This window comes from Coenobita brevimanus, chromosome 103, assembly GCF_032717465.1.
Source record: "Coenobita brevimanus isolate Jiangsu-jjx chromosome 103, ASM3271746v2, whole genome shotgun sequence".
NCBI classification, from domain to species: domain Eukaryota; kingdom Metazoa; phylum Arthropoda; class Malacostraca; order Decapoda; family Coenobitidae; genus Coenobita; species Coenobita brevimanus.
In genome coordinates this window covers 18,563,640-18,589,473 of record NC_137056.1, presented here as the reverse complement: position 1 = coordinate 18,589,473, position 25,834 = coordinate 18,563,640, and the positions used below count along the sequence as shown (strand labels likewise).

The 25,834-nt window shown below is 41.3% G+C and overlaps 1 protein-coding gene across 1 annotated transcript in view; it reads right to left on the bottom strand.

The window, feature by feature from the left end:
* Positions 1 to 403: 403 nt before the first annotated feature.
* LOC145415636 (O-glucosyltransferase rumi homolog) overlaps positions 404 to 25,834 on the bottom strand; it is a 627,136-nt gene continuing 601,705 nt past the window's right edge. Inside the window, exon 8 of the mRNA XM_080284857.1 lies at positions 404 to 599. Coding sequence (XP_080140983.1) covers positions 404 to 599 — 196 coding nt within the window. The remainder of the gene's footprint in view (positions 600 to 25,834) is intronic.

The window sequence follows — 25,834 nt, the reverse complement described above, 5'->3', positions numbered from 1 at the left end:
TAATAATGAAACAACTTTAAGTGAAATACCTTTATGAGAAACAACTTCATGACAGACAACTTTAAACAAGGATTAACTACTGGAAATGGCTGAGGGGGAGGGAGGAAAATTGGTGTTTACATTATGACATCTGGATAAGTCTCTCTCTCTCTCTCTTTCTCTCTCAGTTAGAGGGTGTCCTAAAATGTCACACTTCCTACACAACTGGTACTGTATATAGCACTTGGTGAAACTGACAAATCAACTTTATAGGAAAATGGGTGTCTGAGCGAGGTGTGGCAATTCTGTCAAGCCCATCATCTGTCCAGGAGTTCCCTGGAGGGAGCAAGGTATTGGAGATGCTGATGATGCATTGATAAGAAAAAATATGGAGCTTACAGCTTAAGTCTGACATTCTTTACTGTCATTTTTTGATTATCTGGATGAGTGTATGATCACGGTGAGGCTGGTACTGAAGTAGGGCGGCATAAGACTGTAGCAGCCGACGCCAGTAGCATAACACATCTTTCATGCGTAGGTGGTCACGTATGAATTCCTGCCCTCGCCTTGCTATCTCCGACACTACCCCATCATTGGACTGAGCAAATTTGATGAGTTCTCTGCAAAACAGGACAGAGACGTAAATACAGAAAAAGAGGTAGTAATTGTTACAAGGGCTGTAACAGGTGATACTGGAGGCTTTCAATGCCTTTCCTACAGCAATTTGTTTTGTATATTACACCATAACACATTCTCTCCTATGTCATATACATAATTTAAATACAATATACTTATATTCATAACACACAAGAGGATACTGAGGTATAAAGTGCAGAATAAATATTGATGGATGAGATGTTATGAAATATCCAAAGCCACTAGAATAAGACATTAAGTCAGAGTTCTAATACTGAATTATAAAATACTCAGACATTCATTTATCTTTGGTGTAATATATTGCTTTATGTATCTTGTTTATAGAAGAAGAATCATAACTCTGAATTATCACAGATTCCTATGTATTCAATATTAATGATTTAGGCTTTTGGTCATCTTTTGCAACTGCCATACTCAAACCCTCACTGCCATCATGTAAACAAGGGTCTTGTCCTTTAACCCTTCATTAGTCAGGTGGGGTGTTTTGGCACCCCAAATTTTTTAAAAGCTCATATTTCCTTGCTCGTAATTCAAATATTTCTCTCCGTTCCAGTACTCTCCTGATTCAGTGAGGGAAGGGAGCATGTGGATTGGTTTAGTCCAGTCTCTGCTGTAGTGAGAGAGAGTTGCACTCCCCCCCCCCCAGGGTGTCCAGTCATCCATCAGACTAACCATTTAGATCATACTGTGATATAGGTTGGTTTTTATCTTATTTTTGCATATTGTTTATCATTATACTGATTTTAAAAATCACAAAATGTATTTTCCTGTGCGTGTTTACCTGACAAATGAGATATCAGTCCATTTGTTATTTTTTTACTGATATTATATTTTATTGTATTTAATTATTATAAATTAACAAGGCATTCAATCTTTTCATTAGTGATTGCAGAGATATGCAGAAGTGGCAGTATGAATATATTTTACATGTTAGTAACACTACATGTATTTTTGTATTGGGGTGTTGTAACAACCCACCAGACTAACCACATTTGAATATTCCACAGGACTAACAAAGGGTTAATAACAGTAATTTAACTTTGATAAATACTGAACATGGTGGAGTGTATTCATATGGAGTTAATATCTTTACACCGTTAAAACCAAAAATTACTTTATATACTATGTTAACATACAGAAAGGAAGTATACAGTGATGTGAGTGCTCTTTCACAGGAGTTAGAGCTGGAGCTATGTGCAACTTTCTGCTAATTAAAGCCTAATCAATAGGAATCAAGCATTTTAAACACTTTTGTCTCTCTATCTATCTATCAATCAATCAATCTATAGCCAGAAGCCTTAATCCTGGAAGGGGTGGCCACAAACAAATCACCTCCATGTTGCCATGACCTCTGCCACTATGCTGCCCTCCCTCTAACTCACACCCCTTTCTCTCATACGCCTCTCCACTCCATCCCTCCATCTCATCCTCGATCTCCCCCCCCCTCCCCTTCATCTCAATCACATACACTCTCCTCATTAGTCTCTCACTCTCCACATGGCCAAACCACCTCAATGTATTTCTCCTAACACTTTCTATCACAACCACACCCACATCGTAATGTTCCTTCATGTCCTCATTTATCAGTCTCTCTCCATGTAATTCACATGCTCCTCTCAAATAACTCATTTCCACTGCTCTCACTCTTCACTTGTGTCCTTCCAATGAGGTCCAAGCTTCACTGCCATTCATTAGAGTTGGTATCACAATAACATCATGCAGTGACTTTTTTACTTCCATGGTCACTTCCCTACTTCTTATCACTGCTTTCAATGAATCAGCAATCTTTCTACCCTGTTGTACCTTTTCAAGCACTTCATCCTCTAAACTTCCATTCTTACACATCACACTACCCAAGCACTTAAATGCACTTGCATTTTCCATCTCCTCATCATCCAACCTCACTATGCATTCAGTTACTTCAATTCTCTCGAAGACCAAAACTTTACTCTTCCCTATGTTCACCTTTAGATTCCGTTTCCTACACACTCTCCCAGATTCATTCACCAAGCCTTGCAGTTCCCCTTCGTCTCCATTGAACAATACTGTATCATCTGCTAATAAGAGAACAAGAAGTTTCCAAATGCTACCCTCTCTCATTAGGGCTGCTCTAACATCCACTGCCCTACTGTGTATCTCTTTTATAACTCCATTCATATACAGATTGAAGAACCATTGAGACATATCACATACCTGTTTCAATCCATCATTCAGACAGGAAAATTCACCTAGTACACCAACCATATGCACTGCAGCTCTAGTACCCTCACACATACTCTTCACAGCATTCAACAGCTTCCCATTTACTCCATATATGATCTTAATAATTTTCTTATTCCTTGTCTACCCATTCTGTCATGCTTTTTCCAACTCCATGAAGGCTGCATACAACTGCTTTCCCTTCTCTATAAATTTTTCCACTAAACACCTTTGGATGAATATCTGATCTACACAACATCTTCCCTTCCTAAAACCTCCCTGTTCTTCTCCAACTAATTCCTCTGTTATTTCACTAACTCTGTCACTAAGCAACCTACCATATACTTTTCCTATTACACTATGAAGACAAATGCCCCAATGATTACCACACTCTTCTTTTTCCCCTTTTCCTTTGGACAAGGGAATAATTTTACCTACTTCCAGTCCTCTGGGACTCTACCTTCCTCCCATGCCAATCTGCACATCTTCCATTTCCACTCTACTACTGTCTCTCCCCCATGCTTCAGAATTTCACCACACCACATCAATTCCTGGTGCTTTCCCCATCCTGACTTTCTTCATTGCTTCCACTACTTCCATCCTACTAATCTCTTCCTCCTTTCTCTTTTGTTTCCTTCTCCCATCCATTCCCCAGCCACTTGTGCTCATGTTACTCTATCACTCTTTCTAACTCTCTTTACTTCCTTCCAGAACATTTTCTTACATTCCCTTGACTTTAGACTCAAATTCCTTCCAAACTCATCATTCACTCTCTTCTTGCTCTATCTTACTAATCTTTTCACCTTTCTCTTCTTGTCTATTTATAACTCTCTACTCCATCTCTCAACTTCCTCCATGCCTATGTTTCCCATCCACTCATTATATGCTTTCTCCTTTTGTGCCACAGGTGTCTAACCTCTTCATTCCACCATGCTGTCCCTTGCACCTCATATCATCTGCTTTTCACCCCACACACCACCTCACATGCTTCAAAGATTTCTTCTGTGAATATCTTGCACACACCTTTCACCTCCCCCATCTGCTCCAAATCATATTTACCCAACTGTTCCTCCGCTTCTCTCTCATTTTCTGCCCTTCTTTCATTCTCTTGCAAATTTTCAACACTCTGTATAGACTGCTACCCCCTGCTCTTCATTCCCTCTATTTACCCACTGCATTTGTATCTTGACTTTCACCACCACCAAGTGGTGATCAGAAAGCTCACTTCCCCAACTACTATATGCTCTCCCATCTACCATATATCTCATTCTCTCATCCATACAGACATAATCACTCATTTCCTTCCATACATTCAGTTCACCATCCACCTTTCTCATCACTTGCCATGTATACCTGTGGAACATTCTGTGCCTAAAGAGGGTATTGGCTATCACCAACAACCTCCCCACACAAATGTCCACTAGAGTACTACCATTTTCATCCACTCCTGCAGGCACACCCCACTCATCAACTACGCCATTCACCTTCACATTCCCTACTTTTCCATTCATATCTCCAACCAAAAACACTCTCTTACTCCACTTAAACTTTTCTATGCTTGCTTCCACAGTTGCCCAGAACTCTTCTTTCACCCTACCCACACAGTTTTCTGTTAGCACATATACAATCGCCCAGGCTTGTATTCCTACTTTCAATCCTACTCACTGTCATGTACAGTTGTTATACTAACAAATTGTATAAAATTGTTGTTCATGCTTGGGTTTGTGTTCATTGGTTTGTGGTAAGTCGGATCCTTCTGCTTCAAACGTTAACTCGTGGAGCTTCGCGATACAGTAATGTTTCTTTGTGTGAATGTGGGCCGGCCAGAAAAAGTGAGAGAGAGAGAGAGTGTGTGTGTGTGTGTGTGTGTGTGTGTGTGTGTGTGTGTGTGTGTGTGTATTTACCTATTTGTATTTACCTATTTGTAGTATACAGGAATTGAGCAATGCTCGTGTTGTCCTGTCTCCATATCCACATTTATCAAGTCTACCTTTACACACATGAATGTTTTTCTCATGCACCACCTCTTTGTCTAAGTCGTTCCAAATATTTAAGAATATACCTAATTGTGATATACACGGAATGTACTATGCTCGTGGGTTTCCGTCGCTGTTTCTCAATAAGTCGAATTTAACTTTAAACTCGTTTAAGTTTTTAGACTGGACGATCTCTTTGTCCAGGCTATTCCATAAGTCTATACTTCTGTAAGGAAAGCTATATTTCTTGATATCCTTCAAGCAGCTTGACTTTTTCAATTTCATTCCATGTCCTCTTGTTGCTCTCTTATCCCATACAAACAGATCTTCTTTGTCAATTTTATCTACTCCCATCATGGTCCTGAACACCGCAATCATGTCTCCCCTCTTTCTCCTTTCCTCTAACGAAGGCAAATCCAGTTTTTCCAGCCTCTCTCTGTATGACAGGTCTGTCAGACTGGGGACCATCTTGGTTGCTGTTCTTTGTATTCTCTCAATCTTGTTTATATCTTTTTTTTTGTGTGGGCACCACACTACCGCTGCATATTCTAACCTGGGGCGGATCATGGCCACTATCAATTTTTTCATCATTTCCTCATCCATATAATGAAATGCTACTCTTATGTTAGTCAAGAGCTTATAAGTCTCTCCAACTATCTTGTTAATGTGCTTTTCTGGTGACAAACTATCTTGGACCAGCACTCCCAAATCTATCTCTTCTCTCCTTTTTGTGATTAATTCATTACCCAAAAAATAATTCAGTGATGGTCTCCTGGTACTTTTACCCATTTCCAATATTTTACATTTCTTTACATTAAATTTCATTTCCCACGTCCGGCTCCAATTGTGTATCCTATCCAAATCCTCCTGCAGTATTTTACAATCCTCCTCAACCTCTATCTTCCTCAAGATCTTTACATCATCAGCAAACAGACTCGCATAACTGTTCACTCCATCTACCATATCATTTACGTAAATCAGGAACATTACTGGCGCCAACACTGAGCCTTGAGGGACTCCACTTGTTACTTCCCTCCATCCAGACATCTTTTCCTTTATTACTGTCCTCATTTGTCTGTCTCTCAAAAAGTCTCTCATCCATTCCAGAAGTTTCCCTTTAGTCCTCCTATATATTCTAGTTTCCACATTAGTCTCTTATGAGGTACCTTGTCAAAGGCCTTCTCTAAGTCTAAGTACACACAATCCACCCAACCATCTCTCTCCTGTACCACATCAATCGCTCTTGAGTAAAAGCTCAACAAGTTTGAAACACATGACCTTCCACTTCTGAATCCAAACTGACATTCAGCCAAAATATTCATCTCTTCCAGATATTTTATCCATCTGTCTTTCAGGATTCTCTCACACAATTTTGCGACCATGCTGGTTAGAGACACTTGTCTATAATTCAGGGGTTCTTCCCTGTTTCCTCCCTTGTAAATTGGTACCACATTTGTCCTCTTCCATTCTTTTGGCACTTTCCCCTCTTCCAGTAAGCATACAATTAAGCTGTGAATTTTATCCGCCAGTTGTTCTCTGCATTCCTTCAGTACCCAATTAGAAATTCCATCAGGTCCTGGGGCTTTCCTTACATCTTGAGTTTCCAGTAATTTATACACTTCCTGCACCTCCACTTTTATATCTTTCATCACCGGAACATTTCTAATCACTCCCTCCCCTTCCACAAGCTCCTTTTCTTTAGTGAAAACTGACTGGAAACGTTTGTTCATTATTTCTGCTTGCATTGCCGCATCCTTAAAGACCTCTCCATCTACTTTCAGCTTGGTGATTCCTTCCTTTTGTTTCAGTTTGCCATTAACAAATCTATAAAACAGTTTGGGTTAATCCTTGCATTTGTCAATTATACCTTTTTCAAAATTCCTTTCTTCTTCCCTACGTATTCTTGTGTATTCGTTTCTTGTTCTTTTATATTCTTCCTTTGTTCTGTCGTTACCTCTCTTTCTCCAATTGTTCCACGCCTTATCTCTCTCTTTTTTGGCTATCATACACCTTCTATTAAACCACTCCTTTTTCCTGTTTTCTTTTCCTCTTACTCTTGGTACAAATTTTTCCACTCCCAAATTATAGAGGTCTAGAAAGATATCCCACTTCCTTTGTATCTCTCTTGTTTCTCTGAATTTTCTCCAATCCGCATTTTCAAAAAAGTTTCTCAATCCTGTAAAATTTGCTTTCCCAAAGTTGTATCTTCCCTGTCTATGAAGCTCGTCTCTTGGCTCGACGTTTCCTATTAACATCTGGAACTCAATGACCACGTGATCACTTTTTCCCAAAGGACAGAGATATTCCAATGATTCTATTACATCAGGTTCTTTGGTGAACAGTAAATCTAACCTTGCTAGTGTGTCCTCACCTCGAAACCGTGTCTCTTCTTTGACCCACTGCGTCATCACATTAGTCATTATTATATTTAATAACATAGTACCCCACGAATCCTCGCCGCCTCCTGAGTCCCATTCCTCTCAGTTCACCTCTTTACAATTCAAGTCACCCACCAAAATTATATTATTGCTTTTCTCAATTATTTTTTGCAAGTAGCTAGCCATATCTGACAACATCTCATGGTATTCGTCATCCTTCCATGCTCTCGTCTTTGGGGGAACATACACTACCGCCATATCTCTCTTAACATTCTCTCCAGTTTCTAATTTCATATATATCACTTCAGCCCTGCCTTCTCCCATTTCCACAGTATCTACATTTATGTTGTTCTTCACTGCTATCATCACTCCTCCTCCCTTTTTTTCTTTTCTGTCTTTTCTCTACAGTTTGTATTTACCATCTCCCAAATGAACATCAATATCTTCTCTTAATTTGGTCTCTACAAGGCACATGACATCAGGTTCACGTTCTCTCAAGAAATCATTAATTTCGATCCTTGTCGATATGAAACCAACATTAGTATATATCACCTTCAAATTATTTTTGACATTATTTGGACATGTGGAGAGGATGGAGAGTGAAAGACTGACTAAGAGGGTGTATGTGGGTGAGGTGGAGGGAGGGAGAGGGAGGGGTAGACCGAGGATGAGGTGGAGGGATGGAGTTGAGAGGTATATGAGGGAGGGGGAGGTGAGTTGGGGGGAGGGGAGTCAAATGGTGGGTGACAGAGTGACTTGGAGGCGTTTTGTCTGCGGCCACCCTTTGCGGGATTAGGGCGTCGGGCTATAGATAGATAGATAGATAGATTAATACCCTCTTCTCTCCTACTCTCTGTCCGTACCACTTCCTCAACTTGTGATCTTTCACAACCATCCCCCCTAGTTTCCTTCACTTCTATTTCCTTAAATTCCATTTCCTTATTTTCATATCCAATACTCTCCAAAAAAAAAGTATTACGTTCTTCCTCTGTCCTCTTATCATTTTTTTCCTTTACTTCTTCCTTTAATGATTTTAAAACTTCTCTTTCTTCTTCATTCAGATCTTTTCTTATTATAATATTTTCCATCCCCGCCTCTTTGCTTAATTTCCAGGTCACTTTAAGTATCTCATTTATTACACTTTCTGATGTAAACTTGACTCTCATTGGTCTTGTTTCCCCTTTCTTATAAGGCCCTATCCTCCTTACTTCCTCAATTTCTTTTACCCACTTGTCTCCTTCGGGGTCAATCTTGCCTAATATTCCTCTCACCATGTTCGTGTCTCTCTCGAGTCTTGCGAACCTAACCTTTTCTTCCTCTTCCCTGTTTCCAAATACTACCACACATCTGTTCCTTTCTACAGTTTCTCTCACTATTTTCTCTTTTTTCTTCAGTATTTTCACTACATTTTCTTCCATTTCTTTCTTGTTCATTTCCCTTTCTTCCTGGATGATCTCTCTTAAGCTGACCACTTCTTTCTGTTCTTCTTCTACGTGTGCCCACTTTGCCTTGTGTTCTTCTAGTACATTACTCACCTTCTCCATTTTATTAGTACCTTCTTCAAGTTTCCTCCTCAGTTCAACATTTTCCCTCTTCAAATTCTTAATCTCTTCATTGGCTGTTTCGTTGGACTGGATTAGACTCTGTATGGTGGTTTCCGTATTTCCTGACACATCCTTTATCACTAGATTCTCTACTTTTTTTTTCGAGTTCACTAATCCTCATAATTAATGTTTTCACCAGGTCCATGACATTAGTATTAGCATCAAATCCTTGAAATTCCATTCCCTCATTGTTTACATTTTCGGCCATCTTTAACGTACTGGTAAAGTACCTAAACAGCTGTTACCGAATAAGCCACAAACATTCATGTATACTATTGCCAACAAATCTTTACATTTTTGGTAGTCTACCAACTTTCATTATTTTAAATTTAAAGAAAGACCCTAGGAGACAGGACAGACAAAATTCCTGAAACTACTCAAGGTTAGGAGCGATGCCTGTTATTAGAAACGAAGTTACTAGTTTGGGGTTTTCTGCCACAGACATTAGTTCTTGCTTTCTGCCTGACATGTGTGGATTAACCAATCACCTCTGCCTGGTTTACGTTTCTGTGCCACATCTCAGCTAAGCTACTATTATATTCTTGTTGGCTGTGATTGTATATGATTTTTTTTTTTTGTATTTATGCTCTTGACCCCTACCAGAGACCAATATGTCCTGTAGCTTATGCAGCATAATAATTAAGCTTTCATTAATGCCAGGGTTTCATCAGACCATGCTGTTGGCTCCCATTTTCTTGTAAAGATGGTTTGACCTTATATCTTTAATGTATCTGTATAAATAACCATAAGATTGAGTCATTAAGGGCTTCACCCGTTTTCTTGTTTGATTTCAAAATTACTTAGATTTTGTTAAACATGAATAATGTTAATACATAATTTTATAGTTTTTATGTAACTTTGAACTGTTACATTTCATTTGTCTATCATATTAACACACATTATAAACCAGTTAACTCACAGTGACTCTAAAATATCAGTGATATATTTCTGATTTTCTTTAAGAAATCACTATATGGTGTCCTACAAGTGACTGATTCCTGCTTGGGGTTACTATATGGAATTGAGAACCTGGGATAATTGCTTTGAGATCTGAGTTGGTTTAAGAGAGGTTCCATTGATGTTATGGTTTCGACCCCTGACTGTAACACTAAATGGTGCTGCGACCAGGATCACACTCTTTTGTTTGTGGTATTTATTTAGTGTTTGCCTCTTCATATTTTCTATCTATCTATCTATCTATTGCCAGACACCTCAATCCCATTCGGGGTAGCCACAAACAAATCGCCTCCACATCACCATGTCCCCCGCCATTTCACTGCCCCGCTCCCAACTCACACCCCCCTCTCTCATATACCTCTCCACCCCATCCCTCCATCTCATCCTCGGCCTCCCCCTTCCTCTTCCCCCTTCCACCTCACTCACATACACTCTCTTCGTCAGTCGTTCACCCTCCATCCTCTCCACATGGCCAAACCACCTCAGTGTATTCCTCCTAACGCTTCCTATCACATCCACATCCACACCACAACGCTCCTTTATATTCTCATTTGTCAGCCTGTCTCTCCATGTGACTCTACAGGCTCCTCTTAAATAACTCATTTCCACTGCTCTCATTCTTGACTTGTGTCCTTCCAGCAATGTCCAAGCTTCACTTCCATACGTTAGAGTTGGTATCACAATACTGTCATGTAGTAACTTTTTCACTTCCATGCTCACTTCCCTGCTTCTTATCACTGCTTTCAAGGAACCAGCAACATTTCTTCCCTGCTGTACCCTTTCAAGCACTTCACCCTCCAAACCTCCATCCTTACTCATCACACTACCAAGTACTTAAACGTACTCACATTTTCCAATTGCTTACCATCCAACCTCGCTGTACATTCACTGACTTCACCTCTCTCAAAGACCATCACTTTACTTTTCCCTACATTCACTTTTAGATTCTGTTTCTTACACACTCTCCCAAACTCATCCACCTAGCCTTGCAGCTCTCCATCATCTTCACTCAACAACACAGCATCATCTGCAAACAGGGAGTACAGGGAGTTTCCAAACACTACCCTCTCTCACCAGGGCCACTCCAACATCCACTACCCTACCTTGTACCTCTTTTATTACCCCATCCATGTACACATGGAACAACAATGGAGACATGACACATCCTTGTTTCAACCCAACCTTCAAAGAGAAAAATTCACTCAGTTCACCATCCACACACACTGCAGCAATAGCACCATCATACATACTCTTCACAGCATTCAACAACGTCCCATCTACTCCATATACTCTTAATACTTTCCACAATCCTTGTCTATCCACCCTGTCATATGGTTTCTCCAAATCCATGAGCGCCGCATACAACTTCTTTCCTTCCTCTAAAAACTTTTCCACTAAAGATCTAAGAATGAATATCTGATCTACACAACTCTTCCCTTCCTAAAGCCTCCCTGTTCTTCTCCAACTAATTCCTCTGTTCTTTCTCTAATTCTGTCAATCAGTATCCTACCATACACTTCTCTTCTTATACTAAGAAGACAGATGCCCCTATGATTACCACACACTTCTTTTTCCACTTTTCCTTTGTACAAGGGAATAATTATACCTGCCTTCCAATCCTCCAGGACTCTACCTTCCTCCCAGGCCAATCTGCACATTTTCCACATCCATTCTACTACTATCTCTCCCCCATACTTCAGCATTTCACCACACACTCCATCAATTCCTGGGGCTTTCCTCAATTTAACTTTCTTCATTGCTTCCACAACTTCTATCCTACTGATTTCTTCCTGTCTTCTCACCTCCCTCCTCCTCCCAGCCATTCTCCAGTCACTTATACTCGCATTATTTCCATCCTCTATGTTCAACAATTCCTTAAAGTGTTCTCTCCATCTGCTCACTTTTTCTCCCTTCTCCACTAGTAATCTACCATTTTTATCTTTCACTTCCCTGCTAACTTTACTTCCACCCCGTCTTACTCTTTTCACCTCTTTCCAGAACATTTTCTTACAGTCCTTCCAGTTTACACTCAAATTCCTTCCAAATTCCTCATCTGCTCTCTTCTTACTCTCTCTTACTAATCTTTTCACCTCTCTCTTCCTTTATACATATAACTCTCTCTTCCGCCTCTCAACTTCTTCTACGCCCCTATTTCTCATCCATTCATTGTATGCTTTCTTCTTTTGTGCCACAGCCTGTCTTATCTCTTTATTCCACCACGCTGTTCCTTGCACACCCCTCCGTCTTCTCTTCATCCCACACACCACATCACATGCTGCACATATTTCTTCTGTAAATATCCTGCACACACCTTCCACGTCCCCCATCTGCTCCAATTCATGTTTGCCCAATCGCTCCTCCACTTCTCTCTTATACTCTACCTTTTTCTCATCCTCTTGTAACCTTTCCACTCTCCTTGCAACTACTCCTTCCTCTCGTCTTTCCCTTCTTCTATTTCTCCATCTTACTTGGATCCTAATTCTGGCCACTACCAAGCAGTGGTCAGAAAGTCCACTCCCCCAACCTCTATTAGCTCTTGCATCTATTACACATTTTCGCATCCTTTCATCCACAGACACATAATCAATCATTGCCTTCCTTTCATTCAGTTCACCACCCACCCTTCTCATCACTCACCATGTATACCTGTGGATCATCTTGTGCCTGAAGACGGTATTGGCTATCACCAACCCCCTCCCAGCACAAATGTCTACTAACGCACTGCCATTCTCATCTATCTCAGCAGGCACACCCCACTCACCAACTATTCCATCCACCTTCACATTCCCTACTTTACCATTCATATCACCGATCAAAAACACTCTCTCATTTCTTCAAAACTTTTCCATGCACACTTCCACATTTGTCCAGAACTCTTCTCTCACTCTGCTTGCACGATCTTGCATTGGCGCATACACACACATAATCGCCCACATTTGTATTCCAACTTTCAATCTTACCCACACAATCCTTGACCCAACTGATCCATACTCTCTTATGCTCTTCTTCCATCTTTTACTCACAACTATACATACTCCTTTCGTGTTGAAATATTTTTGGTATTTATGTTCTCTTGAGCAAGATAGTGCTACAAATAGAAATTAGTTGTTCACTACTTCATTTTTTAAGTTATGATGGAGTTCAACCTTGCTGGATTCATTAACGAGCCTAGTTTAAGTGTTCTTAGCACCTCGAAAGTAAAAAAAATGATTGGATTCAACTGGCTGAGCATTATAAAGTACCTTTTAGAACATCAATGACCAAAGCTGAAATCAGAAAAGAGGTTGTTACACATTTAGTCAATGTAGATATTCTTTCTGAAACTGCTTTCATGATTTGTCCTGAAGCAATATCTAACGAATTGGTTAAGACAGAATTATTAGAGATACAACAAAGAGAAAAATGGAACTAAGAATGAAAGAGAGAAAGAGAGAGTGAAATGGAATTGAGAAGGAAAGAGAGAGAGAGTGAAAAGGAACTGAGAATGAAAGAGAAGGAACAGAGACTAAAGAAAATGCAACATGAAAAAGCAACGAGTGAGAAAAAGTCCGAACGCTCTAGTAACGGCCCACAGTGTTTCGAGATTCATTAAATATGGGCGAAGCCATAGACTCTGTACCCAAGTCTGATGAGTTGTACCCGAAGGAATTCTTTACCTTGTTTGAGAGAACTGCAAAACAGCTTGGCTGGCCTAAGGATCAGTGGACATTTTTGGCTCAGACTGCTCTGGTTGGTAGAGCAAGACACTTATGGTGTATTACCAGAAGAAGGTCTTACCTATGATACTTTCAAGCAGATTATCCTTGATTTATATGACATAGTTCCTGAGACCTGTAGATTAAAATTCCAGTGTGCAAGTAGAGGGGACAAACAGACTTACATCAAATTCGCACACCAACTTGATATTTTACAAGTTGGTTAAGGTCCAGTCAGGTCACTATCTTTGCTGATCTGCGTCAGCTGATACTTGTTGAAGAGTTCCTTCGCAAGGGTCCGCCACCTCTCAAGACTGTACAGGGAACTCGCACGGAACACGTGGGTTTCGTTCCTACCGTGCCGTGTTAGGTGCGAAATCGCGTATATTTAAACTACTCCGTATTTTGCTCCCTAGACCCCCCAAATGTGTTGTTTTGCTGTTATCTGTCACTGGTAATCACTAGAAAGCACTTTAAGTGGTTAGAAGGTTTATTTAATGTTATAACTCACAAATACAGTACTCCACAACAAAACTTCAACACACAAATACTGTACGTAAACACAAGGAAACATTTCGATCATAGGTAATCATATAAATCAGATTAACTGGTACCAGGCCTTTATTTAATGCTTTATCTTTTTTGAGTGCTTTAACTTACAAGTACATACCAGAACAGTACATATTTAACTTAGAAATGCAGTAATGTGGAAAAGCTGTACAACAAGTCTTTAACGAACAAACAAAAAAGGCAATATTCCGACGCCGATCATGGGTAATCATATAAATCAGGTTAACTGATTACAAGGCTTTATTTAATGCTTTAATTGCTTACAAGTACATACCAGAACAGTAAATATTTAACTTACAAATACAGTACGGTAGAAAAGCAGTACAGTAAGAATTTAACGAACAAACAAAAAAGGCAATATTCCGACACCGATCATGGGTAATCATATAATTCGGGTTAACTGGTTACAAGGCTTTATTTAATGATTTAACTTTAAGTGCTTACAAGTACAGTACATACGAGAACAGTAAATATTTAACTTACAAATACTGTACAGTACTGTGGAAAAAACGAACAAATAAAATAGGCAATATTCTGACGCCTATCAGGTAAACTGGTTATAAGACTTTATTTCTTGCTTTAACGTTATTTAATAGTACTTTAAGTTGCACATAAACTTACCAGAACAGTACAGTACTGTAAATATTTAACTTACAAATACTGTGCTACTGTACTTGGGAATGGCTCACTCACTGAATAATTTCCCGCCTAGATCGTCACGTAATCAAAACAAACCGCGCGCTGCGGCGACGTTCGAGGATTTGATCTTTCAAAGGCCTCTTCTGCGTTAATTTGTAGTTTTCATAATGGTTCTTTAATCTTACGTTGTCTTATATGTATCCCAGCCCTTACCGTGTATAATTGCGAGCGCATTCCGTGAGATCGTGTTCCGTGCGAGTTTCCTGTATTTATAGGAGCGAGAACCCAAAGGGTTATTTCAAACAACCAACTTAGCCGAGAATTATAGATTAATTCATGGCGACTGTTCATCTAGAAGTAGGCAGAGGGGGAAGGAAAGACCCCGTAATGGTAAAGGTACACCTCGTCAGGCTGAAGGCAACAACCACATACCAGCCAGCAGGAGTGGTAACGCGCTGAAGCCCCAGAATCAGCCTCAGACTTACAGCCCAAGTACAGCTAGTTTTGTTTAGTCTGCTTCCACTGCAAGGTGGTACAACACATCTACTTTATTCTGCAGTTATTGCAAGAAGAATGGTCACACAATTAGTAACTGTCTTAAGCTCAGGAATAAATCTGATGACCATAACTCTGCTACCCATGGACAGTTTGCCCCAGTGTTGGCTAGTAATGCAGTCCTTCCCTCAAACACAGGTGTTTCTAGTTCTTCTTCTGATGCCCTTACATCTGTAAAGAGTTTGGTCCCTTCTCCTGAACCCTGAATTGAGTCCCATGTGTGAGACTTTTATGCCCTTTGTTTCCCAAGGCATTGTAGCTTGCAGTGAAGTTTCTGAAGAGCACCCTGTTAGGGTCCTACGAGACGCAGGTTCTGCCCATTCACTGCTCCTCATGAGAGCTTTGCCCGACTGGGAAATGTGTGCATTAAATAGTAATATAATTATCATGGGCATAGGAAGTTTTGAAACAGTTCAATTGGCCAGTGTGCTTGTGAGATTTTCTCTTGTGAATGGATATTTTACTATGGGGATGAAGGATTCTCTCATTATTGAAGGTATTGATCTCATTTTGGGGAATGACTTGGCTTGTGAGAAAGTAGTGCCAGATCCTGAGGTTAATTCTGTACCTTTAGCAGCAAATAATACTCAAGAGTAAGAGGAACAATACCCCACTTTGTTTCCTGTTTGTTCAGTTACGAGGAGCACAGGCAAGCAGTTAGCTAATGAATCTAAGGATTCCAACCCTCTCACTAATTTGATTCGTGATAACTGTGAAGATGACTTTAATCTGGATGCATTATTTGATGACAGACATGTACAATAGTTAAAGAAGTTTGCAATATTATCACTGATTCAAAGTCCCTAAAGGATGCCCAAGGAAGTGACCCTGAGTTAGCACCTTTGTTTGATAAGGCTATGGATGAAAAAGAGATTAATGCTTTTCCCCACTGTTTCTATGTAAATAATGATGTCCTAATGAGAAAGTTTAGACATCCACATACCCCAGCAGACCATATATGGCATGAGACTCATCAAATTGTTGTTCCATCGCAGTTTTGGAACCAGATTATTGAAATTGCTCATGATCTTAGTGGTGGTCACTTAGGAGTTAATGAAACCATACAGGATTCTTAAATGTTTCTTTTGGCCAAGGTTAAGACAGTCTGTTTCCTCATATTGTAAAACCTGTCACTGTTGCCAAATGGTAGGAAAGCCTAATAACACCTTCAAACCAGCTCCTCTTAAACTCATACCAGTCTCTGGAAAGCCTTTCAGTAAAATAATCACTGACTGTGTAGGTCCCTTACCCAAGACATGTAAAGGCAACAAATATTTGTTGACTGTTATATGTGCCACCACTAGATTTCCTGAGGCCTTTCCTTTGAGGAATATAAAATGTAAGACTACTGTGGAGGCCCTTACAAAATTTTTTACCCTTTACAGATTTCCAAAGGTTGTACAGTCAGATTTGGGCAGCAATTTTACATCTAATCTTTTCTTCCAGACAAAGCGTGAGATGGGGACTCAACAATACAACTCCTCTGCTGGTCATCCTGAGTCCCAAGGAGCTCTAGTGCAATTTCATCAGATGCTCAAAGCTGCTCTTACTAAGTATTGCCTAGATAATGATTCTGATTGGGACTGTGGGGTTCGATTTGTTCTTTGGGCAATCAGAACTGCTGTTCAAGAGTCTCTTGGCTTTGCACCATATTGGGCCATGAGGTCTGAGACCCTTTACATATATTACAAGACACATGGCTGGAAGGACAAGATAACGAACCTCTATTAAAGTCAGTTGAGAAAATCAGGGATAAGTTTAAATCTGCATAGGAAATAGCTTTAAGGAATTTGGATGTTGCCCAAAGGAAAATGAAAACCCACCATGATTCAAAAAGTGTTAAAAGAGAACTTAAACCTGATGACTTAGTGTTAGCTTTGTTGCCTATCTCTAAACAACCCTTACAGTGTAAATTCTTTGGCCCGTATACTGTTCTAGAAAAACTAAATGACATTAATTACTTTATTGAAACCCCAGTATGGGGGAGAGATAGTAGTAGAATGGATGTGGAAAATGTGCAGATTGGCCTGGGAGGAAGGTAGAGTCCTGGGGGATTGGAAGGCAGGTATAATTATTCCCTTGTACAAAGAAAAGGGGAAAAAGAAGTGTGTGGTAATCATAGCGGCATCTGTCTTCTTAGTATAATAGGAAAAGTGTATGGTAGGATACTTATTGACAGAGTTAGAGAAAGAACAGAGGAATTAGTTGGAGAAGAACAGGGAAGCTTTAGGAAGGGAAGAGTTGTGTAGATCAGATATTCATTCTTAGATCTTTAGTAGAAAAGTTTCTAGAGAAGAGAAAGAAGTTGCGTGCGGCTTTCATGGATTTGGAGAAAGCATATCACAGGGTGGATAGACAAGGATTGTGGAAAGTATTAAGAATATATGGAGTAGATGGGAAGTTGTTGAATGCTGTGAAGGGTATGTATGATGGTGCTAAGGCTGCAGTGTGTGTGGATGGTGAACTGAGTGAATTTTTCTCTTTGAAGGTTGGGTTGAAACAGGGATGTGTCATGTCTCCATGGTTGTTCAATCTGTACATGGATGGGGTAATAAAAGAGGTACAAGGTAGGGTAGTAGATGTTGGAGTGGCCCTGGTGAGAGAGGATAGTGTCTGGAAACTCCCTGTACTGTTGTTCGCAGATGATACAATGTTGTTGAGTGAAGATGAAGGAGAGCTGCAAGGCTTGGTGGATGAGTTTGGGAGAGTGTGTAAGAAACAGAATCTAAAGGTGAATGTAGGGAAGAGTAAAGTGATGGTCTTTGAGAGAGGTGAAGTCAGTGAATGTACAGCGAGGTTGGATGGTGAGGAATTGGAAAATGTGAGTACGTTTAAGTACTTGGGTAGTGTGATGAGTAAGGATGGAGGTTTGGAGGGTGAAGTGCTTGAAAGGGTACAGCAGGGAAGAAAGGCTGCTGGTTCCTTGAAAGCAGTGATAAGAAACAGGGAAGTGAGCATGGAAGTGAAAAAGTTACTACATGACAGTACAGTATTGTGATACCAACTCTAACGTATGGAAGTGAAGCTTGGACGTTGCTGGAAGGACACAAGTCAAGAGTGAGAGCAGTGGAAATGATTTATTTAAGAGGAGCCTGTGGAGTCAAATGGAGAGACAGGCTGACAAATGACGATATAAAGAAGCGTTGTGGAGTGGATGTGATAGGAAGCGAGAGGAGGAATACACTGAGGTGGTTTGGCCATGTGGAGAGGATGGAGGGTGAAAGACTGACGAAGAGAGTGTATGTGAGTGAGGTGGAGGGGGGAAGAGGGAGGCTGAGGATGAGATGGAGGGATGGGGGTGGAGAGGTATATGAGAGAGGGGGGTGTGAGTTGGGAGTGGGGCAGTGAAATGACGGGGGACAGGGCAACGTGGAGGCGATTTGTTTGTGGCCACCCCGAACTGGATTAAGGCGTCTGGCAATAGATAGATAGATAGATAGAAACCCCAGACAGAAGAAAGGGGGGAGTCATGCACATAAATTCACTGAAGTTTTATTATACTAGACCAGTCCTTAATGTAGTAGGTTCTAGCATGAAAGATGAAAAGACTGAATTTGAAGAAAAGATATATCCAAGAGATTGTAAATTAAAGAATTCTGATGTATTAGCTAATATTAATGCTAAATTACAGCATTTGACAGAGGAGAAAAGGGAAGATCTATGTTCTCTGCTAGGTGATTTTTCTAAGCTGTACCATGATGTGCTGCGACAGTGCCCTCTGACTGAACACGATGTGGTGTTGGGTGCCCAACCAGTGTTTGAAACAGCCGCCCTATCGTACCACTCTGTGGAAGAGGGAAGTCATGCGCCAAGAAGTGGAGTTCTTGCTGGACAACGGATTCGCAGAGAGAAGCAGTAGTGAGCGGGCATCACTGTGCCTCCTGGTACCTAAACCAGATGGATATCACAGGCTGTGTACAGACTACAGGAAGGTGAACCAGTTGACCCGACATGACAGCTACCACCTGCCCCGGAAAGATGATATCATTGACCAGCTGGGAGGTCCCAAATCTGTCACCAAAACAGACCTGCTTTGAGGCTACTATCAGGTCAAGCTGTCGAAGAGGGCAAAACTCGTCTCTGCCTTCGTCACACAAGATGGGTTGTACCAGTATACTGTTCTACCCTTCGGCATGGTGAATGCCCCAGCTACATTCCAGCGTCTCATCCACCATATCACCAGTGGTCTGGAGGGTGTACACTCCTATCTCGACAACCTAATATTCTACAGGGAGACCTGGTCTGAACACTTGGCATGCCTGCAACTCCAATTTGAACAGTTGGCAGCTGCTGAACTCAGTATCAACCTCTCCAAGAGTGAGTTTGCACATGCCAGGCTCATCTTCCTAGGACACCTTGTTGGAGAGGGAGAAGTAAGCCCAGTAAAAGCCAAAGTTGAGGCCGTTGCATCACTCCCCGAGCCTCAAAATTGTAAAGAGGTAATGTACTTCCTGGGAATGGTTGGCTACTACCGTCAGTTTGTGTCAAACTTTGCTAACATGTCTGCTCCCCTGACCGACCTTGTGAGCCCTAAACGGAAGTTCGCCTGGACATAGGATTATAAAGATGCCTTCCATAAACTGAAAGCTACTTTAATATGTGCTCCAAGTCTGAAGTCTCCTGATTTCAATAAACCATTTATTCTCCAAGTTGATGCCAGTGATAAGGGCATTAGTGCAGCACTGTTGCAGTGTAATGAGTCAAGAATACTGCATCCTCTGTGTTATGCTTCTCAGATATTAAAGCCATGTCAACAAAATTATAGTCTATCTATCTATCTATAGCCCAACGCCCTAATCCCGCAAAGGGTGGCCGCAGACAAAACGCCTCCAAGTCGCTCTGTCACCCACCATTTGACAACCCTCCCCCCAACTCACCCCCCCCTCCTTCATATACCTCTCAACTCCATCCCTCCACCTCATCCTCGGTCTACCCTTCCCTCTCCCTCCCTCCACCTCACCTACATACACCCTCTTAGTCAGTCTTTCATTCTCCATTCTCTTCACATGTCCAAACCACCTCAGTGTATATCTCCTAATCTTCTCAACCACATCCACATCCACCCCACAACATTCCTTCATTTCTTCATTCGTCAACCTGTCCCTCCACGTCACTCCACATGCTTCTCTCAAGTAACTCATTTCCACTGCTCTCACTCTTGACTTGTTCCCCTCTTGCAAGGTCCACGCCTCACTTCCATACATCAGGGTAGGGCACAATACTATCATGCAGTGACTTCTTAACTTCCATACTCACCTCCCTATTTCTCATCACTGCTTTCAGTGTATCAACAACCTTCCTTCCCTGCTGTACCCTTTCATGCACTTCATCCCCCAAAGTTCCATCCTTACTCATCACACTACCCATGTACTTGAATGCACTCACATTCTCCATATCCTCACCATCCAACCTCATTGCACACTCTGTGACTTCATTCCTCTCAAACACCATGACTTTACTTTTGTTTACATTAACTTTCAGATTCCTCCTCTACACACTGTCCCAAATTCATTCACCAAATCTTGCAACTCCCATTCATCTTCACTCAACAATACTGTATCATCAGCAAACAGCAACACCGGAAGCTTCCAAATCTCACCCTCATTCATTAGATCCACCCCCACATCCACTGCCCTACCTTGCACCTCCTTTACAACCCCATCCATGTACAGTATATATTAAACAGCCATGGAGACATCACACAACCCTGTTTCAGTCCCACATTGAGATCAAAGAACTCACTCAGCTCACCATCCACTCGCACCGTAGCCCTAGCTCCCTCGTACATACTCTTCACAGCATTCAACAATTTCCCCTCCACTCCATTCTTAATACCTTCCACATACTTTGCCTATCTATTCCGTCACAAGCTTTCTCCAAGTCCATGAAGGCAGCATACACTTTGTTTCCCTTCTCTAGATACTTCTCCACTAAACATCTTAGAACAAATATCTGATCTACACACCCTTTTCCCTTCTTAAGTCCCCCTTGTTCTTCTCCAACTAGCTCCTCTGTCATATGCCTAACCCTATCAATGAGTATTCTACCATATATTTTACCAGTCACACTAAGAAGGCAAATACCCCTATGGTTACAACATACTGTACTTCTCTCTCCCTTTTTCCTTTGTATAAAGGAACAATTATACCTGATTTCCAGTCCTCTGGAACCCTTCCCTCTTTGCAAGCCAATCTACACAACTTCCACAACAATCTCACCCCCATACCTAAGCATTTCACCACACACTCCATCAATTCCTGGGGCCTTTCCCAACTTAATTTTCTTCATCATTTCCACTACTTCCGCCCTACTGATCTCTTCCTCTCTCCTCTCATCTCTTCTTCTCCCAGCCATTCCCCAACCACTTATACTCGCACTGCTCTCACTCTCTACATTCTACAAATCCTCAAAGTGCTCCTTCTATCTTCTCAATTTCTCTCTCTTCTCCACCAACAATCTATTATTCATATCTTTCACTCCCCTACTATTTCCCCTTTCACACTGCCTTACTTTCTTTACTTCCTTCCAAAACAATTTCTTACCCTCCCTCCATTTCACACTCAGATTCCTCCCAAACTCTTCATCCACTTTCTTCTTACTCTCCTTCACAAGTCTCTTAACCTCCCTTCTCCTGCTCACATATACCTCTCTCTTCTCTCTCTCATCTTCTCCCCTACCTCTACTCGCTAACCATTCACTATATGCCTTCTTCTTTTGTTCCACAGCTCGTTTCACCTCATCATTCCACCATGCTGTCCCTTGCACACCCTTGCATCTCCTCCTCACTCAACAAACCGCCTCACACGCTGCGCCTATCTCTTCCGTGAATATCTTACATACATCTTCCATCCCTTCCATCTGCTCTAGCTCATACCTTCCCAATCTTTCTTCCATTATGCTCTTCTACTCTGTCATTTTCTCACTATCTTGCAATTTCTCCACTCTTCTCACAGGAGCTGCTTCCTCCTGTCTTCCCCTTCTTCTCCTCAACCACTTTCTTTGCAGCTCTACCTTGGCCATCACTAAGTGATGGTCCGAGACTCCATGCCCCCACCCTCTCCACACTCTTGCATCCAACAGTTGCCTTCTCATTCGCTCATCCACACACGTAGTCTATCATTGCCTTTCATTCAACAAGTTCACCATCCATCCTCCTCATTACTCTCCATGTATACCGGTGGATCATCTTATGACGAAAGTAAGTGTTTGCTACTGCCAATCCCTTACAAGCACAGATGTCCACCAAAGCACTACCATTCCCATCTACTTCAGCTGGCACACCCCACTGACCAACCACTCCATCCACTCGTACATTCCCAACTTTGCCATTCATGTCTCCAATCAACAGCACTCTCTCGCTCTTCTCAAACTTGTCCATACATGCTATAACTATAGTACCACTGAAAAAGAGTGTTTGGCATTAGTGCTTGCAATAAACAAATTTGATATTTACTTAAATGATGCTAAATATGCCATACAAGTTTTCACTTACCATAACCCCATAAAATTTTTACACAAAATGCATCTTCATAATTGACGGTTAATGAGATGGTCACTCATGTTACAACCTTATCAATTAGAAATACATCATATAAAAGGAAAGGACAATGTGATAGCAGATATGCTGTCCCATGCATAATTGAGATGTGTAAGCATAAGAATGTTATATAAATGTAACATTTTTAGTAACTTTTTTTTTTTTTTTTTTTTTTTTTTTTTTTTGGTAAAAAGCTAGGCTCAACCTAGATTTACCCTCCTTGAGTAAATCCCTTAATGGGGGAGGAGTGTTATGTACAGCTGTTATACTAACAAATAGTATAAAATTATTGTTTATGCTTGGGTTCGTGTTCATTGCTCTGTGGTATGTCGGATTCTCAGTGCTTTGAACGTTAACCCGTGGAGCTTCGCACAGTTATGGTTCTTTGCATTGATGTGTGTGTGTGTGTGTGTGTGTGTGTGTCTGTGTGTGTGTGTGTTCTTACCTAACTGTATCTTTACAGGAAGTAGTCAAGCTCATACTATCCCGTGTCTTAAACCATTTTTGTTGTACATATCCTTAAATCTGTGAATTGTTTTGGCACACACTATTTCATTCGGTATTGAATTCCACAGATCAATTGCTCTATTTGGGAAACTAAATTTCCTTACATCTTTATCGCCTCTCTTTTTATGCAGTTATTTGCGGTGTCCTCTTGCTGATGCATCCGAATTTATTATGTAATCAATTATGTCTATTTTCTCCTTCCCTGATATGCATTTACAGTGCTCGTCAGAAGTATGGGGCGCCCTGCGTCCCTCCTGAGAAACAAACCTTTCAACATTGAAAAAACATATAAATAATGCATTTTATTTACCTTTAGTGCTTCGTAGGGTAGCCTTTACGTTTCTTCACGGACCTGAGACGTCTTGGAAGTGAAAGGGCGAGGCTCCTGAGGTGCTGGAGGGGTATTTTGTCCCAGGAGTCACGAATGGCGGCTTCCAGCTTAGGCAAAGAGCTCACGTCCTTCCCTTGGAGACTTCTTTACGAGGTACCAGAGGTTTTCAATCGGGTTGAGGTCTGGGCTATTTCCTGGCCAGTCTGTCATGAATGATACCTCGCAGTCACGAAGCCAATTGGTGACCGATTTGGCCTTGTGAGCAGGTGCACCGTCCTGCTGAAACACTCGTGCACCTGTTAGCTCGAAGGAGTCTGGTAAATGATCACACAGAAGCTCCAGGTAAACATCCTGATTCACTCTGAGGTTCTTGGGAAGTACAACAAGCTTCCCCAAACCCTTCCCTGAAAAACAACCCCATACCATGAGTGAATCAGGATGTTTAACTGTGCTTTCGACACACGTCGGGTCAAGTGGGTCACTACCTTTGCATGCTCCTCTGTTACAGGTAACACTAAACGTTGCCTCATCAGACCACAACACTGACAACCATTGCTCCTCACCCCAATTTCGATATTTATTAGCAAAGGCAAGCCTACGAATTCTCTGGCTGCTAGAGAGAAGAGGCTTTTTCACAGGCCTGTGACTTGTGTAACCAAGCTCATGCACCCTACGAGACACTGTTCTCACAGACACCTCACCAAACACTTCCGGGTTGCTCTCCTTAATTTTCCTTGCACTCACACAAGGATTAAACTCCACTGCACGTTTTAAAACATTAACAGACCTTGGGGAAGTTTTCCTAGGCCTACCAGGCCTCGGTTTCTTTGTGGGAACTTCACCACTGTTTTCTTCCCGAAACCGCGCACACCAACGATGCACTGTCGATCGTGCCACACCAACCAATTCACTAATTTCCTTTGTCTGGTGGCCTGCCTCCTTTAGAGCAATGATCTGGGATATGATTTCACTCGATAGTTCACGGGTAGGTGCCATAACAAAGTTTTGAAGGCCAAAACACTGCGGGACACTCGGTAAAAAATGGCGCAATTTGAGAGGGACACTCGGCGGAGTTCCTCTCTCTCAGGCAGCCCGTGGGCGACTGAGGCGGGAACCAACCAGCGCATCAGAAGGCCTCAGGCTACCGTGACGTCATGCTCGGAGCTCAAACTTGTGGCTCAATTCTTACCCCCCAAAATGGGTGATTCTTTTTGGGCCATAAGTATTGCGCGCCCGGCGGACAACGCTGAATACTTCTGACGAGCACTGTATATAGCAAAATCATGTCTCCTCTTTTCCTTCTCTCCTGTAGTGTAGGCAGATACAGTTTTCTAGTCTTTCTTTGTAGCTTAGATCCCTTAAGCTTGTACCCATCTTGTAGCGGCCCTTTGTACTTTTTCAATCTTGTCTATGTGTTTCTTGAGATGAGGACTCCAGACTACTGATGCATACTCCAGGGTTGGTCTGATAAATGACATTATCTTTCTTAGCATGTCTTCATTTATGTATGTGAATGCTATTCTTATATTTGCAAGCAGTGTATATATGTTCCATACCTTCTTGCTGATGTGGTCAGCCAGAGATAGTCTGTTACTGATAATCACACCTAGGTCCTTCTCTCTTTCTGATGTGTGTAGGGTTTTATTTCATAACTTATAATCCCAATCAGGTCTTTCTCCACTTTTACCAAACTTGATTACATGACACTTGTCCACATTGAATTCCATTTGCCATGCACTGCTCCATTCATGAAGTTTGTTTAATTCTTCTTGTAGCTCTTTACATGAGTCTGCATTGTTAATTGTCCTTTGTATTTTTGCATCATCAGCAAACATATTTAGATAGTTTTCATTTCCAATGTTACTGTTTATATCATTTATATACACTAAAAACATGATTGGTGCCAGCATTGAGCCCTGTGGAACTCCGTTAGTCACTTCTCTCCATGATGAGTTTTTTCCCCTTAGTACTGTTCTCATTTCTCTTTTTATGAGAAAATCTTGCATCCAACAATACAGTTTGCCTCAGATTCCTCCTTGATGGTACAGTTTCCATAAAAGTCTTTGGTGCAGTACTCTGTCAAGTGCTTTCTTGAAATCTAAACAGATACTGTCCACCCATCCTTTTCTTTTCTGTAATGTGTCTGTTACTCTGTCATAGTAGCTCAACAGATTAGTAACACATGATTTTCCTTTTCTGAAACCAAACTGTCTTTCTGTTATCAGTGTGTTCCTCTAGATGATTTACCCA